Genomic DNA, 14,074 nt, shown 5'->3' with positions numbered 1-14,074 from the left:
TTAGTTTGAGTCTTCCACTCTTCTTTTTCTTTCTTTATTTTTTTATTGGCTTTGTTTTGTGGGTGGTGCACTTTCCGTCCACTTTAATTCCCCCTGAAGGAAGTACTTGAACCTTTTGTGACCTCAGATGTTTGAGGGGATCATAGTGATATTACTCATGGTCATGCTATATCATGCTTCTTGTTATTGTGGTCCGCTTTGGAATCTGGGATTAACGTGAAGAATTGCTGCTCTCTGCGGGGAGGAGGGTGGAAATCTGGGAATCCCACACACCAGATGTGTGTGATTCCTATATCATTAGCTGTCTGGATTACAAACTACAAAAAACCCCTGGCTCCTACTTTCAGGACAATTTCCCACGTTAAAAAAATCTGCCTAAAGGATTGTATAAAAAAAAAAAAACATTGAGTCTGTTTTTACATGTTTAGACAGATTGATTTATCATTAAATATGAACGTTTTAATTAGATGGTGGCTGAGGAAACATTTTTATTTAAGGTGCTATTGCAAGAATGACTGGATCAGTTTTTCTTGTTCATTTCAAAGAACTTTAATGTTTTACTTTGGAAAATATGTTCAGACAGTTAATGGAGGTATCAATATTGCTTAATCTACAGCAGTGCTGTTGGTAACGAGCCTTTGTTTTATTTCCAACTCTATGGTCAAATCTAAAACTTTACTTTCATTCTCATGCTTTTTATGACGTCAGGTGACAGCCTAACTTTACTTTCTGAAGCTAGTACAGCTGTAAATTTACTGTAAAGCAGGGGTCCCCAAACTACGGCCCGCGGGCCGGATCCACATTTGGTCCAGCCCCCTGAACAATACCAGAGAGCATTCCGATTTTTTTTTTATTTACCGTGTTTTCCGGACTATATGTGGATAGTTATATGTGGATTTTTCTTCAACCACCAGGGGGCTGTTTAGCAGGAAGTGAATTATTGGAAGTCTGGTTACTTGCGCGCCAACACTGAGGCCACAAGCAGCAAAATGAGTAAGAAACAGATCAGATGTCTTTGGAAAGTTTCTTTGCAAAGGGGAAAAGGCCCAGAGACGGGAGACAGGAGAATGGATTTATCCCGGACCGGTAGGTGAGCCCCACATTACAAGCCCGCTCTGCGTAACATGCGGCAACCGGCTGCTAATGAGGCAATGAAGCTTCAAGCTGCTTTGCCACGTAGAGACCAAGCAGGCTGTGCATATAAGCAACATTTCGGGTGTCATTGTCTCTCATCAGTTCCAGAAGGAACCGTCTCATTGCAGAGAAACAAGCTCAGGGCTCCCGTTAGTCATTATCGTGAGTTAAAATTTTCACGAAAGTAAGATGTTCGTTTTTGTGGCGCTTCTGTTATTTTGAAGGGATATATAACCGTTACCATAGCGACCAGAGTCAGAGAGCGTTTGGGCAGTGGTTGAGAGGAGATGAGTAGAGCTTGTGAGTCTTATGTCTGGTTTAGACAGAAAGATTTAAGAATTGTTGGCCGATTCTCCAAATCTCTGTGACCACAGAGCTGATAAAAGTACAACAGGTTTGATCGGCTCGTGTGTCCAAGGCAGAACCAACTCACCACACACGAACATCCAGATTCCAGAGGATAATCCAGTAAAACCCCCAACATAGCATATGGGAATTTAGAATAACCAAACACGGGTGACGATGTAGAAGCAATAGTGATAGTTTGTGGAGTCACTTTAAGAGATAAAAGATGTAACAAAAAGAAAAGGCAGTGGATGAAAGACGACGGGAGCAGCCGCTCTATTTGCTGCACTTTGATTTGGAGGTGAATATGTTTTTTCATAGTTAACATTTTTAACTGAATAAACATAATAATGACCTTTAGATTTAATAATGAACATTTCCACATATCGTCTCCGATATCCACCGGACTCTCAGTTGCGCGATATGTCAGCTGTTTGGGATTCCCCTCTGTTCTTACGTCACCGCGCTTTTTGATTGGCTACTTGTCACATTCAACTGGTCATATTCTCGTTCCAAGTCAGGAAAAACCCCACTGGCTGAGATAAAAGGGCCAAGACAACCCAAATTGGGCATATTCAGTATTTATTGGGAACACCAACATGCAGAAGCCTTATCTGACTGTTCAACCCCCCTCCCCCTCTCCCCCCCAGCCCCAACAAAATTACCAAGACTTGACCGATCCGCGGTAATAAAAAGGTTGGGGACCACTGATTTAGCACATGCTAGTAGCAGACACAAAGGATCAGCACTTTTACTGTTACAGTTACCGTTCGGAAACTACCGTAATCAGTTCTGTTAAATCTAATCTTGGAAACTTTTTCTTTTTCAACCCTAATAAATGTGATATTCAATTGACCTGTTATGACTCAAATTTTGGGTGTCCGCCCCCCTCTGCTGCTGCTGCATCGTTGTGGAAAACCTGGAGCGGCAGAGATATCTGCGGCTTATATGTGTATGTTTACTGGTTTAAAAAAAAAAAAAAAAAACTTTGGGGTTGTGGCTTATAGTCCAGTGCAGCTCATAGTTTTGAAGATACGGACTATAATCCTTCCTGGATTCTTTTCTGTGAAAAACCCAGAGAGGGTTATTTGGTTATTATTTATTTCATTAATAGTGTTATTTATTTCCTGACTTGTTCTGTGAAGAACCCAGAGAATGTTATTTGATTCTGCTTTCTGGAAAACAATATATTTTTACATTTAGGCACTCCTGCAATCGTCACACTTTTTCTATTACAAACTGACTTCCCACCAGAGAAGGGAAAAGTTATGTGGCCCTCACAGGAAAAAGTTTGGGGACCCCTGCTGTAAAGGATAAAAATCTGCTCATGTGCATCTGCTTGCTTCCAGAATCTTATTGGATATTTTTTTTCTTGTAGGGATAAATTGACAGCTGTCCATCAAAACTTAACAGACAACTCAAAGCTAAACATCACTAGACAAAGTAATGTTAATTGCTTAATGTATACACACTCAAATGACTCAGAAGAGGAAATTATGTCTGAGCAAAGCCTGTAGACTTCTTGTTTTTTTAGTTTTCTCAAGAGACCTGGTTCAGTGCTGTCCATATCAGAGACCCTCTGTCTTTTAGAAAGCACTTAGCTTGAACCCATTACTCGGTGCATCACCTCTACTCAAACAGAAAGCTGTCTCTCCTGATGTTCTGCACTCTAGGTGAAAACTTGATGAGCTCATCTGTTTGTCGTTTTTTTTATTGAGGTCATCTTTGATTTATACACAGTATTACCAATAAACGGATGAGGTGGAACATTAAGCAATATTGACAGATGACAGTCATACAATCAACTGTTTTTCCAGAATCCACCTTAAATGTTTTTCTCAGTCCTACAGCTGTGATTCAGTGCAAACAATCATTATTTAAACACAGTTTGCTCAATCTTCATTTTGTTTATGTTGCTGAAAAAGTGCTACTATCATACGTTTGTGTCTTCCTCCAGTGACTGAAGCTGGGTTTGGAGCAGACATCGGGATGGAGAAATTTTTTAATATCAAATGTCGGGCGTCGGGTTTGAGTCCCAACGTAATGGTGCTGGTTGCAACTGTTCGAGCGCTGAAGATGCATGGAGGTGGCCCAAATGTAAGCTTATGCATTATGACCAGCACATTTAAAGTAATAGACTTACAATTTTATAGTATCAGCTTTCTTCCTTTTCATTAATTACATTAAATGTCTAGCATAGCGGTTCTCAACGTGGGCGGTACCGCCCCCCAGGGGGCGTTCAGAGGACGGCAGGGGGTGCTGGCGGACATTTTTACAAAAGGGGGGCGCTGGGATGCCTTTGGGGGGCGTTTAGTCGAAGGTAAACTTTACACCTTAAATGCACAACAATGCCAGTTTAGACTTTGAGCAACTTGGTAAAACTGTATTGTGTAACATTAAATCATGCTTGGCTGCAACTGTATCGATGGCAGCTCTTCTTCTATTCAGTGTTTGTAGCTTCTTGGCGCAGCTCCGTTCTCCTGCTACTGGTAGCTAAAATCACGGTACCCTCACTGTGTATCCCTCTGAAAAAGGAACCCATTTAAGTAAAGAAATAAAGAAATCCCTCCATGGGTTATGGATAGAGAGCGTTCATTTTACATCGTTAACACCGGTGCTGTAAGTGGTCCGGTATGAAATGGGTGTGATAGAACAACGGTACCACAGCACTTTTAAATTTTAATAATCAGAATACAGAAATTGTTTCCATTGTTTTAAAATGTTTATGTCAGTCTGCCTTTTCCCCATCAATATGCCCTGCACCTTAGGGGCTTAAAAAAAAAAAAACGTGCACGAAACTCTGAAACAGGAGAAGCGGCACATAAAATGGAGCGACGAACTAGATGTGAATTATGGCATAAAAACAGAAAATCCGACTCTGAACAGTGAAAAATCAACACATGATGTAATACACATGACGATTAGGCGGCGCAGCAGGTAATGAGTGAAGATTATTCATCGTATATTATTCGTCTTATAATGGATAAATGATAAAATAAATGTAGCAACAGGAAAGAAACTAAAGTGGACATAGCAATAAACTAAGAGAGGATAATACTAATCAAATGAAACTAAATGGAAATGAATGAAGAACAAAATGCAAGAATAAACTAAGAAACTAAAGTAAATACAGAGGAATAAACTGGTATGGCAAGACCTTTCGAGCAATAATTAATACAGAGGACTGTATGGCAAGGATAAACAGACACTATTTCCAGATAAAAGGTAAAATAATATTGTTGAAATGTGATGGGTTTGTTGAGACCATATCTAGTAGTGAGAATAAATATATTTTACAGACATAACAGTAAAGAACTGATCACTTATTTATGGTTTTAATTAGATTTGATATATTTATTTCTTCAATATAAATATTGAAGAAATATTTATATTTCTTCAATATCCAAAGTGTAGGAGTCATCCACTTTTATGGATGACTTTCAAGTCATCCATGAAACTGTCAATAGACAGGTCTATATAAAGATATAATCCATGTTTCTGTCTCATATTTGTATGGCATTAAAAGGATCTGGAACTTTTGTTTTCCACTGAAAGCTCTGGTTTGAACAATAAATGCCATGTGGATGAAGTTTTATGGATAATCATCAGATGTCCCATTCTCCTGAAGGCAGCACAGAGCTGCACCACCAGAAACCGACAAACACTGAAGAGAAGAAGAGCTATGATTAATGTAGTTACAGTTCTATCCATGTTTTAATGTTGCAGAGCTCAGTTGTTAGGAAATAGTTCAAAGTTTAAACTGGCATGTTGTGCATCTTTTATCTGGTCATTTTGTGTAATATTTAACAACTAGAAAATGGCATAAAATAAGAATATTTTTTCCACTCTGATTGGCTGCTGTTACGCCTACCAATTTTAAGTTGAATGTTCATTGCATTTTTGTGAAAATAATTTCTATTCCCATGGCTTTTTTGTTCTCTGGGAAATTATTTTTGACAATAAATACAGAAACAAGCATAAAAATCAAAACATCTACAATAGTGATAGTAATATTAATGATAAAATAATAGTCAGTGCAAAGTAGCCCGCAAATTCTTTGGTGGGGGGCAGTGAGGGACCTGAATAAGGGCTGGGGGGGCGCTGGCCCAAAAAAGGTTGAGAAACACTGGTCTAACACAATGACTGTTACTGCAATTATTTTTCTGTTTCCAATAATCTGCCTTGATGTGTTTTAGGTGTCAGCTGGTGCTCCTCTTCCCAAAGAGTACATCAATGAGGTATGAGCTTAAAATATCAGTGTGCATAGAAACATGAAGCATGGAGAAAATGAGACGAGCATGAAAGTGTATATGAGCCGATTGGTTGTTTTGAACATAGCTTCCAATCAAATGAAAATAAATGGCCTGGCATTTTGTTAATTTCATTTAGTTTTTAATTTCATTTAGTCAAAGGTTCATGATGTAACCAACACAGTTAAAGCCACTTATAAAAGACTGAACATGGGACAGGACATGAGATGACATTATATGAAATTAGAGTGCTGCCATAAGGTTTATAGTTGTCCTGAGCTAACGGGCTTTGTTGCTGCGGCTTTATTTTCAGTTGCAGTCAGAGCTCCACCTGTAAGAGTAGATAAGCATGAACATGGTTATTTGATTATCAGTTCAAACAGAACATTAGTTTGTGGTTTCCTGGTATGTGAGGCACAGCTGAAGGGAAGTGCGATTCTGTTTGTGTGTGCAGTGTGTGTGTGTTTATTGATACCTGGCCAGAATCCCTGGACTCCGAGGCCGATTCAGCTGTGTAAATACTCACACAGTGTAAGTTAATTATGACGCTTGTAATAAAAACCAGAAGTACAGAGAAAAACAGAACCAGGGACGTGCATTAATTGGACTTGTATGGACTTGGTTACCAAAGTCTGCAGGGACTCGGAGAAACACACACGCACACACACAAAGTCCAAGACTAGATTTCTATATGCAGTCAATTTATTCTCCTTTGGAGAAGCTGCCATTTTGGTGTAGAGGACAATGACAATAACAGATGGTATAGAGTGGAATACTTTCAGAGTTATTAACCAGAGCAAGTACGATAGAATAAATATTAATATCCCTAAACAAATTTAAAAGTGACCATTTAAGCCCCAAAACGGTTATAAAGGAAAGTCAATTTGTTTTGGCTCCTCAGCTAAATTGTTGAACAGGAAATGACGGCATTTAAGCCTGACTTCCTCTGAAATCGCAAATTTCCTGTGTGAGAGACCAACTTATCTCTCTCCAATTTAATTTACCAGTTACAACTCAACTTGATGATCAGTATTATGGGAACCATGGTACTAGAACTTGTATGTGTTTTTATTTGGGGAAAAAAAAATTCTTTCTCTTCAGTTGTATACTACTTTTTACCGTATAATGTCCCAATATAACTAGTTACAAAAGAAAATTGTTTTAATACTAATGAAAAATATTTTAAATAAAGATGCCATAATATATCTATTTTTTAATGTCTGAGTTGTTTGTTTTTTTTTCTTGTAGAACCTGAGCCTTGTTGCAGGTGGTTGCCATAGCAACCTTAAGAAACAAATCCAGAATGCTCACCTCTTTGGGGTTCCTGTAGTGGTGGCACTAAACGTTTTCAAGTAAGACAAATCCAGAACTACCAACGTTTGTTATTTATTGCATTATTTAATACAAAAAACATTATTTCTGCTTTATTCATTGTACGTCCTCACATCATTCACGTCTCACAATGTCACTACTGTGAACACTCAGGACGGACACGCAGGCGGAGATTGACCTGGTGTGTCAGCTCGCCAAGGAGTGTGGTGCTTCTGACGCCGTGCCGTGTCGGCACTGGTCGCAGGGTGGGCGGGGCTCTCTGGAGCTGGCCATGGCGGTGAAAGAGGCAGCTGGCAGGCCCACAAACTTCCAGTTCCTGTATAATACAGAGGTGAACACAGCTGTAATTTAACATTTTGTTTTATTGCACTGCAACACTTTTATTTGCATTCTTCTGGATACAGTTTGTACCTGATGTTAATTTATTTGTTTCCTCCAAACACTGTGGATGTACAAAAAGCATCAGCTGTTTTGAGTTAGTCAGATTGAGTAGGTGTGACTTAAATTAACTCGGCTTTCCTATTTACAGTTTGCTTGTCTCCCTTTGCAAGAGTACAACAGTGAACATTGAGTTCAAACTCCTAGATAGTCAAAAGATTAGTTTGCATTGTTCAGTCCTAAGGTTGTGTCCCTCAGTTCATCACTGACAGATTCTGAAAACATTTTATTTTAGACGTACTGTCTATTTCAGGGTTTTGCCTTTGAACCTCCTTGCTTAGTTGTGTTCTTTTTCATTGCACTGAATCTGTATTTTGCTACAAAAGTATTGACTTTATTCCCTCAATCTTTTTTTGACGTTAACTCCATACAGATGTGTTCTCTGTTTACTTGATCTAATTTCCCCTCCTTCCATGGACTTTTCTGTGTGTGTATCCACCTGTTGCTGAAGTGCTCCCTTTCCCACAGATGCCGATCCTGGAGAAGATCAGAACAATAGCCCAGAAGGTGTATGGAGCTGAGGACATCGATCTGTCTCCAGAGGCCAGCAGCAAAATAGATTACTACAATCAACAAGTGAGATCACTGCTGCTGTGATAACTGACTGACAGTGACAGGAATCATGTAGCAACCCTCACTTGTACTGTTTAACCCTTTCTTTCTTGTATTTAGGGTTATGGGTCTTTACCCATCTGCATGGCCAAGACTCATCTGTCCCTGTCCCACATGCCTGACAAGAAGGGCGCACCCACTGGATTTGTTTTGCCAATCAGAGACGTCCGTGCAAGCATCGGCGCAGGCTTCATTTTCCCACTGGTGGGAACGGTAAGTGGGCTGTTGGAAGGATTTAGATGATAAAACTAGTCAGACATACCTTTGACTACTAAATATTATCCCTGGAAAATGGTTGATATAATTTGGTTTAAAATTATGTCCTTAAGGGTTTTACAGAAATAAGGTCATCCATCCAACCACCTGCCCCTCCAGCTATCCCTCCCTGTCTCTTTCTGCTCATCTGTTATTTATTCATGTGTCCATCTATGCATGTATTGCTCCACCTGGCTATCCATCAGTCCACCCATTCAGCCATTCATCCATATCTATCCTTCTCTCCACCTAATCATCAATCTGGTCTGTGGTGTGTGCAGCTTCCATATTTAAAACCTGACTGCTGTACCAATAACTTTCATGAATCAAAACTTTTAAAAAAAGTTTAAAATGGTTATGTTTGAAGTGAACGTTGCCTTAAGCTGCTATAGATACCTGCTTCTTGCTAAGGACACTGAGACCATCTTTTTTTAATTATTATTTGCTACAATCCAACTTTGACATTTGACCTCTAATGGCTACGTGTGGCTGCGTTAAGTTAGTTTTAAGAAATTAGTCTCGCATGCTGGATTTTTTTTCCCCCTTCTTCCCATCATTTCTAAGTTCATCACCAAGCAGTTTTTGTTTTTCTAATCATTTCTACATTTTCTGCTTGTTGTATTATTGTTTTGAGGAACCATTTGCTGGGTGGAGCCCCTTGGCCATCGATGGGCCAGGCAGGAAGGAAGTCGCTTCCTGCGTTTTTCACCTCCCGCTGTTTCACTTAGAGTCTAGTTTGGATAGTCGAGGGCGTAGATGTCAACCGCTGGCCATGCTGAGCAACAACGTTGCTGGCATCCATCCCCTCTCCCTAACCGCTCTTTGATCTGCCACTCGCACAGTGACAACACCTAAACTTTGACTTCTTGCTCACAGAGGGAGTCTCTGATCTGTTCTCTGTGCTGCTCAACTGACGGGCATCAGATTGTTGTCGAAGGCTTCTGTCTTTAAGGATAATGTCCTATTTAAAATGGCCAAAGTAACTTTTTGCATGTTTTTATATTTCCATTTGGATATCATCTGCTTCTGAAAACAGCCTAAGCACTTAAAAACAAAACAAAAAAAACACCCAGGCATTTTTGGAAATAAGTTAATATTTTGTGGGGTTTGGAAAATTTTTCTTTTCAAAAACCTCCCAATTGTTACCTAGCAACCCAAACTGAGCTCTGGCACATTTGGTCAGCTGGTTTTGCCACAGGAACCACTGTACAATGGCTGCTGGAAAAGATGAGTGTTTTGTTGTTGACTTACCATCCAGAAACCACTTGTTTTTCAAAGATGTACAGTTGTATAATTGTGCATCTGTTTGCAGCCATTTACATGTTCGAGTGTAAATGTTGAGTTGATGGGTGTGGTCAGCAGCTGCTAATTTAAAGTGACAGAGGCCCTAAAACAACAGCTCATTCTGAAAGGAGCTCTAAATAGGCAGAAATTATCAGATTAAAATCTCATAATAATGATTTTGTGCAAAAAATTTAATGAACATGTTTTCTATAGCCCAAAGAAGCACAAAAGGTCACCTTTGAATCTTTGAACGTTAGAAGTGTGCAGGAATGAGATATTTGCTGTATTTAGCACTAAATGAAAAAAAAAAAAAACTTTTGAAAGGAGCTGACTGGAACAGGTGGAACAGAGTGAGGGAGTACTGGGTAGTCTCTACAAGGGAAGGATGGGGGGTCTTGACTGGGTGAAGAATCATCCTGATGTCATTCTTCAGATATGTCAGGGAGGAGTAGCAAACAGAACAATGAATCTCTGTGGTGGTGGAAAATTAACAGAACTGTTTAAGGCTGGATGGGATAAATGCTTAAAACTGATTAAAAGCCTGAACAAACACATAAAAGACAGCAGATATAAAACAATAGCTTCATTTGTAATTGGCTGCTATGTTTAGTAGCCAATAAATTGGTGCAGGGATTAGGAAAAGTTGGAGCTCATCATCGTACAGTGGATCGATTTCAGTTCATAATCTCCATTCACCTCTTCAGAAACTATTTTGCTGTTGACTGACTCTTCTCCAAGATCGCTGGGGGGTAGAATCCAGCTACACTGTGTCCTGCAGGGTTTTTCCCCACAAAGGCACATTGTGTCTGCAGATAATGAAGCGACTTATTTAGCCGAATGGGGTTTCCAACATTAGCCACGGCGTGTTATGTGTTTCTGCGAGTGCCAACTTGTTCTCAGGCTTGAGAGTAGGGACTGGCCGAACAACTCATCTTTTGTTGCTTTGAAGATTGAAAGAAAACCTTCGGCTTTGCATGTCTGAGTCTTTTGATATTTAAATTTGCTGACTGATTTTATTCTGACATGACAAGAAGGTTGAACTTAAGTGTTTAGCTGTGACATGAAGGTCTGTCATCCACATCGCTTTTTATTTAGGTAAATGAATGGAACATCAGTGGAAGACATTCTGTGAAGTTTTTATTCGGGGAATACCATGAATTATGCTAATTAACTACCATATATTTGCATGATAAAATGCTGAAAGGATTATTAAGTCACAGTGATGATTTTCAAATAAACTTAATGATAAATATGGAAAATATTCCTGCCTCAACAGGTTGAGGATTTCTTCAAGGAAGCTGGATGACAGGCACAACTAGCTTGATTTAAGATTTGGGTGTGTTCTCATACAATACCTTTTGAGTCTTTTGTCAAATTTTTCCTCAAAAGTTGAAGTAATGTTGACCGTTTCCTTGTCTATAAAGGTTTAATATATTGCTTGCACAAAAAGCTTCAATAGTTACAGTCATAAGTTTTATACAATGGCTACATTAGTTTTCAAAGCAGATGGTAGTAGAAGACTGTGTTAAATGCCGATAGAGATGGAAGCCAAGAACAACCAAAAATAGGCCAAAAACAATTTATCTTCTTGTGATATGAAGACCTTTGCTTTGAGAGAAAGTTCTTAGTCTTTTTGAGCTCACTGAATAAATGTGCAAAAATAAGTGGTATTGCCAAGTTTTAAGCAGGTGGAAACTCTAGAAGTTTCCAACTAAAACACATGGTGATGGATGATGCATTCAAGTACCTCTCGTAAACTACATAATCCAATAAATCAGCCTTTTGAGATTGCTCTTTCATTGTCGTTTTCGATAACAACTTGTCCTTGTGATAATTTTTCAAATCAAAATCGCTTAACTCCCTTTGATCTTTAGACCTGATCATTAAGCAGCATAGAGAAACAATAATGCGACAGACTGGCGACCTGTCCAGGGTGACCCCGCCTCTCGCCCGGAACGTTAGCTGGAGATGGGCACCAGCAACCCTCCCGACCCCACTGAGGGACAAGGGTGTCAAGAAAATGGATGGATGGATGGATGATCAGGATCCACCACATCGGTGTTTTTACAGTATTTATTTATTTAATGGCTTGTTTAAAGTACAGGAAGTTACTGGGATCTTATGACAAATGCTGGTGTGCTGATTTAGGTTGACTACTGATATCACAGTATGCCAACATTATTTCAAAAATGATCATTTTCATTCAAAACAATCTTATAGTTTAAAGATATTTTGATAAGATGCCACAGCAGGCAAGCCATGAACCTTTCAGGCTTGATTTGATCATAAGGAAATATTTACAGTTGAGTTTTGCAGTTACGGCATGAATACTGTGATATTTTCTAAAAGGAAAAAAAAAGACAAATATTTTTATAATTTCTTTTAGTAGTTTTACTCTGGATTGTTACCCAATGACAGTCTCATACAGACCTGTAACTGTTGGGAGAGACACACTTTTATTTATTTATTATTCCTCATTTCCTCCTTACTGTAAATCATTTAATCACCTTTGGATGACGACAGGGCTCCTTTACCTGAATCTCGTTACTCATCAATTGAGTTATCTACTATCGTTTCTGGAGTTTTTAGGATGTCGCACAGCTGAAACACAACCAGCAAGCCGAGCAGGCGTTGGCAGTCCACATCCGCTGTGTTACATTGTGTATACATGTCCACCCTGCTTTGTCCCTTTTGCTTTACTCTTCATCCTGCGCTTCCTCAGACAGGAAACTCTCTGCTCACTTCCTCCTGTCTCATTTCCACTAATGGGCCTATAAAACTGCCCCTGGGTCAGTAGAAAGGAGGCATGCAAAGAATGTCCCTGCCTGTCTAATGAGCAAGATGATTTGCTGCTGTTTGTGGACTGGATGATCTGACTTTCCAGACAGGAAAAGTGTTTAAGATGCACGTGAGAACAAATCGTGACTTAGTTTGTGTTTAGTTTACTTAATTTAGTTACAGTACGTGAAACTGGCATCTTGTGAGTCTCCATTCACATGACTGGGTTCCCAGTGATGTCACTAATTTGATTAGTTTCCTCAGCAGCTCAATGTTTGTTTCTTTTGTTGCGCTCTCCCTAAAATGTCATGCATTTCTTATTCTCAATTCTCATTGTTAAAGTATTAAATAGTCCCAGATTTTAAATATTTTGTTGTATATGCCTTGTTTTCATCGGCTGTTGTAGTTCTGAGGACTTTGCGTGTTACTACTCTGTAACAAAGCTTCAAGGCCAGAGATTTTATTCTCTTCTGAAAATACTTACAGCTTGTTTAAAGAATTAAAATCAAAATGTTCGTGTTACATGACCCGCGAACAGCTTCTCTGTCATGGAAAAGCATATTTTTAACAAGGTCTGGCTTGAAAATAGGGAATTCAATAGTTGGCTAAAAGATGTTGTCAATAACGGTTAGGGGTAAAAACGACACCATCAGGAACATCTGGATGCCAGCTGCTGCTCCACACCACAGCACACCTTCCCTGGACAACTCTTTCAAGCATCGAATATTCCAGGGGAAAAAATAAAAATAAAAAAAATACCCATGGCTGAAGTCCAGGGAAAATTGACCAGCTAGCCAAATGTGTGTTTGCTTTGAAAGAGTGTTGAAGTTACTCAACCTAGTAACTTCAACACTAGGTTGTTGAAGTTGTTGATCGGACTTCATCGCAATGAAGTCCGATCCCAAAAATGTGTGAGGTAAAAATAATCAACAGTTAGCTAAAACTTTGCCAACCTTAGTTATTCAATAAGTTACACTTTAGACATCAAGCAAATAAAGTTTCACTGTCAGGTCATTTTTGTGATTCTCACAGGCCTTAAATTTAAATGTTAAGGTTATTAAAATGTCTCTAAGTTAAAGTTGATTTATATTAAACCAGCAGAAACCTTGCTTTGTAGTTTCAGCTTAAGAAAGATTTACTCATTTTTGAGCTTGAAGCTGGATGTTTTTTTTATTTTGACTTAAACCCACTATTTTTAAGATATGATTAGACTTTAGCCATACAATGCAGACATTTAATGATACCTTTAGTAATATTAGTCTAAATTGTACTATTGTTTCCAGTTTCCTCTGTCCATTATGTAACTTCATTGTGTCACAAATGGAGTGGTAGTGATGAATAATTTTAATGTTTTTTCTGCTGTTCTTGTCATACAGCTGCTAATCGTCTTTCCAGTAACTTCCCGAGACAATTTTATTGTTTTTGAAGCGTACTTCCATCATTTAAACTGACTTGTGTTTATGGTTAATGCTGTACAAATGCATAGGTCTTAGATATTGCTTTATTGATTAAAGTTTTCAGATTTTGTTTTAAAATATGTGCAGTTTGCTAAGCAGTATCTCTTAGCTGGTAAAATGTTTTTTTTTTTACGTTCTATTTTCACTCTGCCTCCTACCTTAAAGGCAGCCCTATTGTCCTCTTTAAGA

General features: G+C 38.9%; 1 protein-coding gene across 3 annotated transcripts in view; it reads left to right on the top strand.

Moving 5' to 3' along the window:
• Positions 1-14,074, top strand: part of mthfd1l (methylenetetrahydrofolate dehydrogenase (NADP+ dependent) 1 like) — a 35,144-nt gene that overhangs the window by 18,602 nt on the left and 2,468 nt on the right. For all 3 annotated transcript variants that reach the window (XM_081602770.1, XM_008397705.2, XM_081602769.1), the window contains 6 exons: positions 3,437-3,576; positions 5,676-5,717; positions 6,978-7,081; positions 7,215-7,392; positions 7,968-8,075; positions 8,172-8,324. In XM_081602770.1, coding sequence (XP_081458896.1) covers positions 3,437-3,576; positions 5,676-5,717; positions 6,978-7,081; positions 7,215-7,392; positions 7,968-8,075; positions 8,172-8,324 — 725 coding nt within the window. The remainder of the gene's footprint in view (positions 1-3,436; positions 3,577-5,675; positions 5,718-6,977; positions 7,082-7,214; positions 7,393-7,967; positions 8,076-8,171; positions 8,325-14,074) is intronic.

This window comes from Poecilia reticulata, chromosome 21 (genome assembly GCF_904066995.2).
Source record: "Poecilia reticulata chromosome 21, P_reticulata-male-v2, whole genome shotgun sequence".
Classification (NCBI taxonomy): Eukaryota; Metazoa; Chordata; class Actinopteri; order Cyprinodontiformes; family Poeciliidae; genus Poecilia; species Poecilia reticulata.
This window is presented reverse-complemented; position numbering and strand designations above follow the sequence as displayed.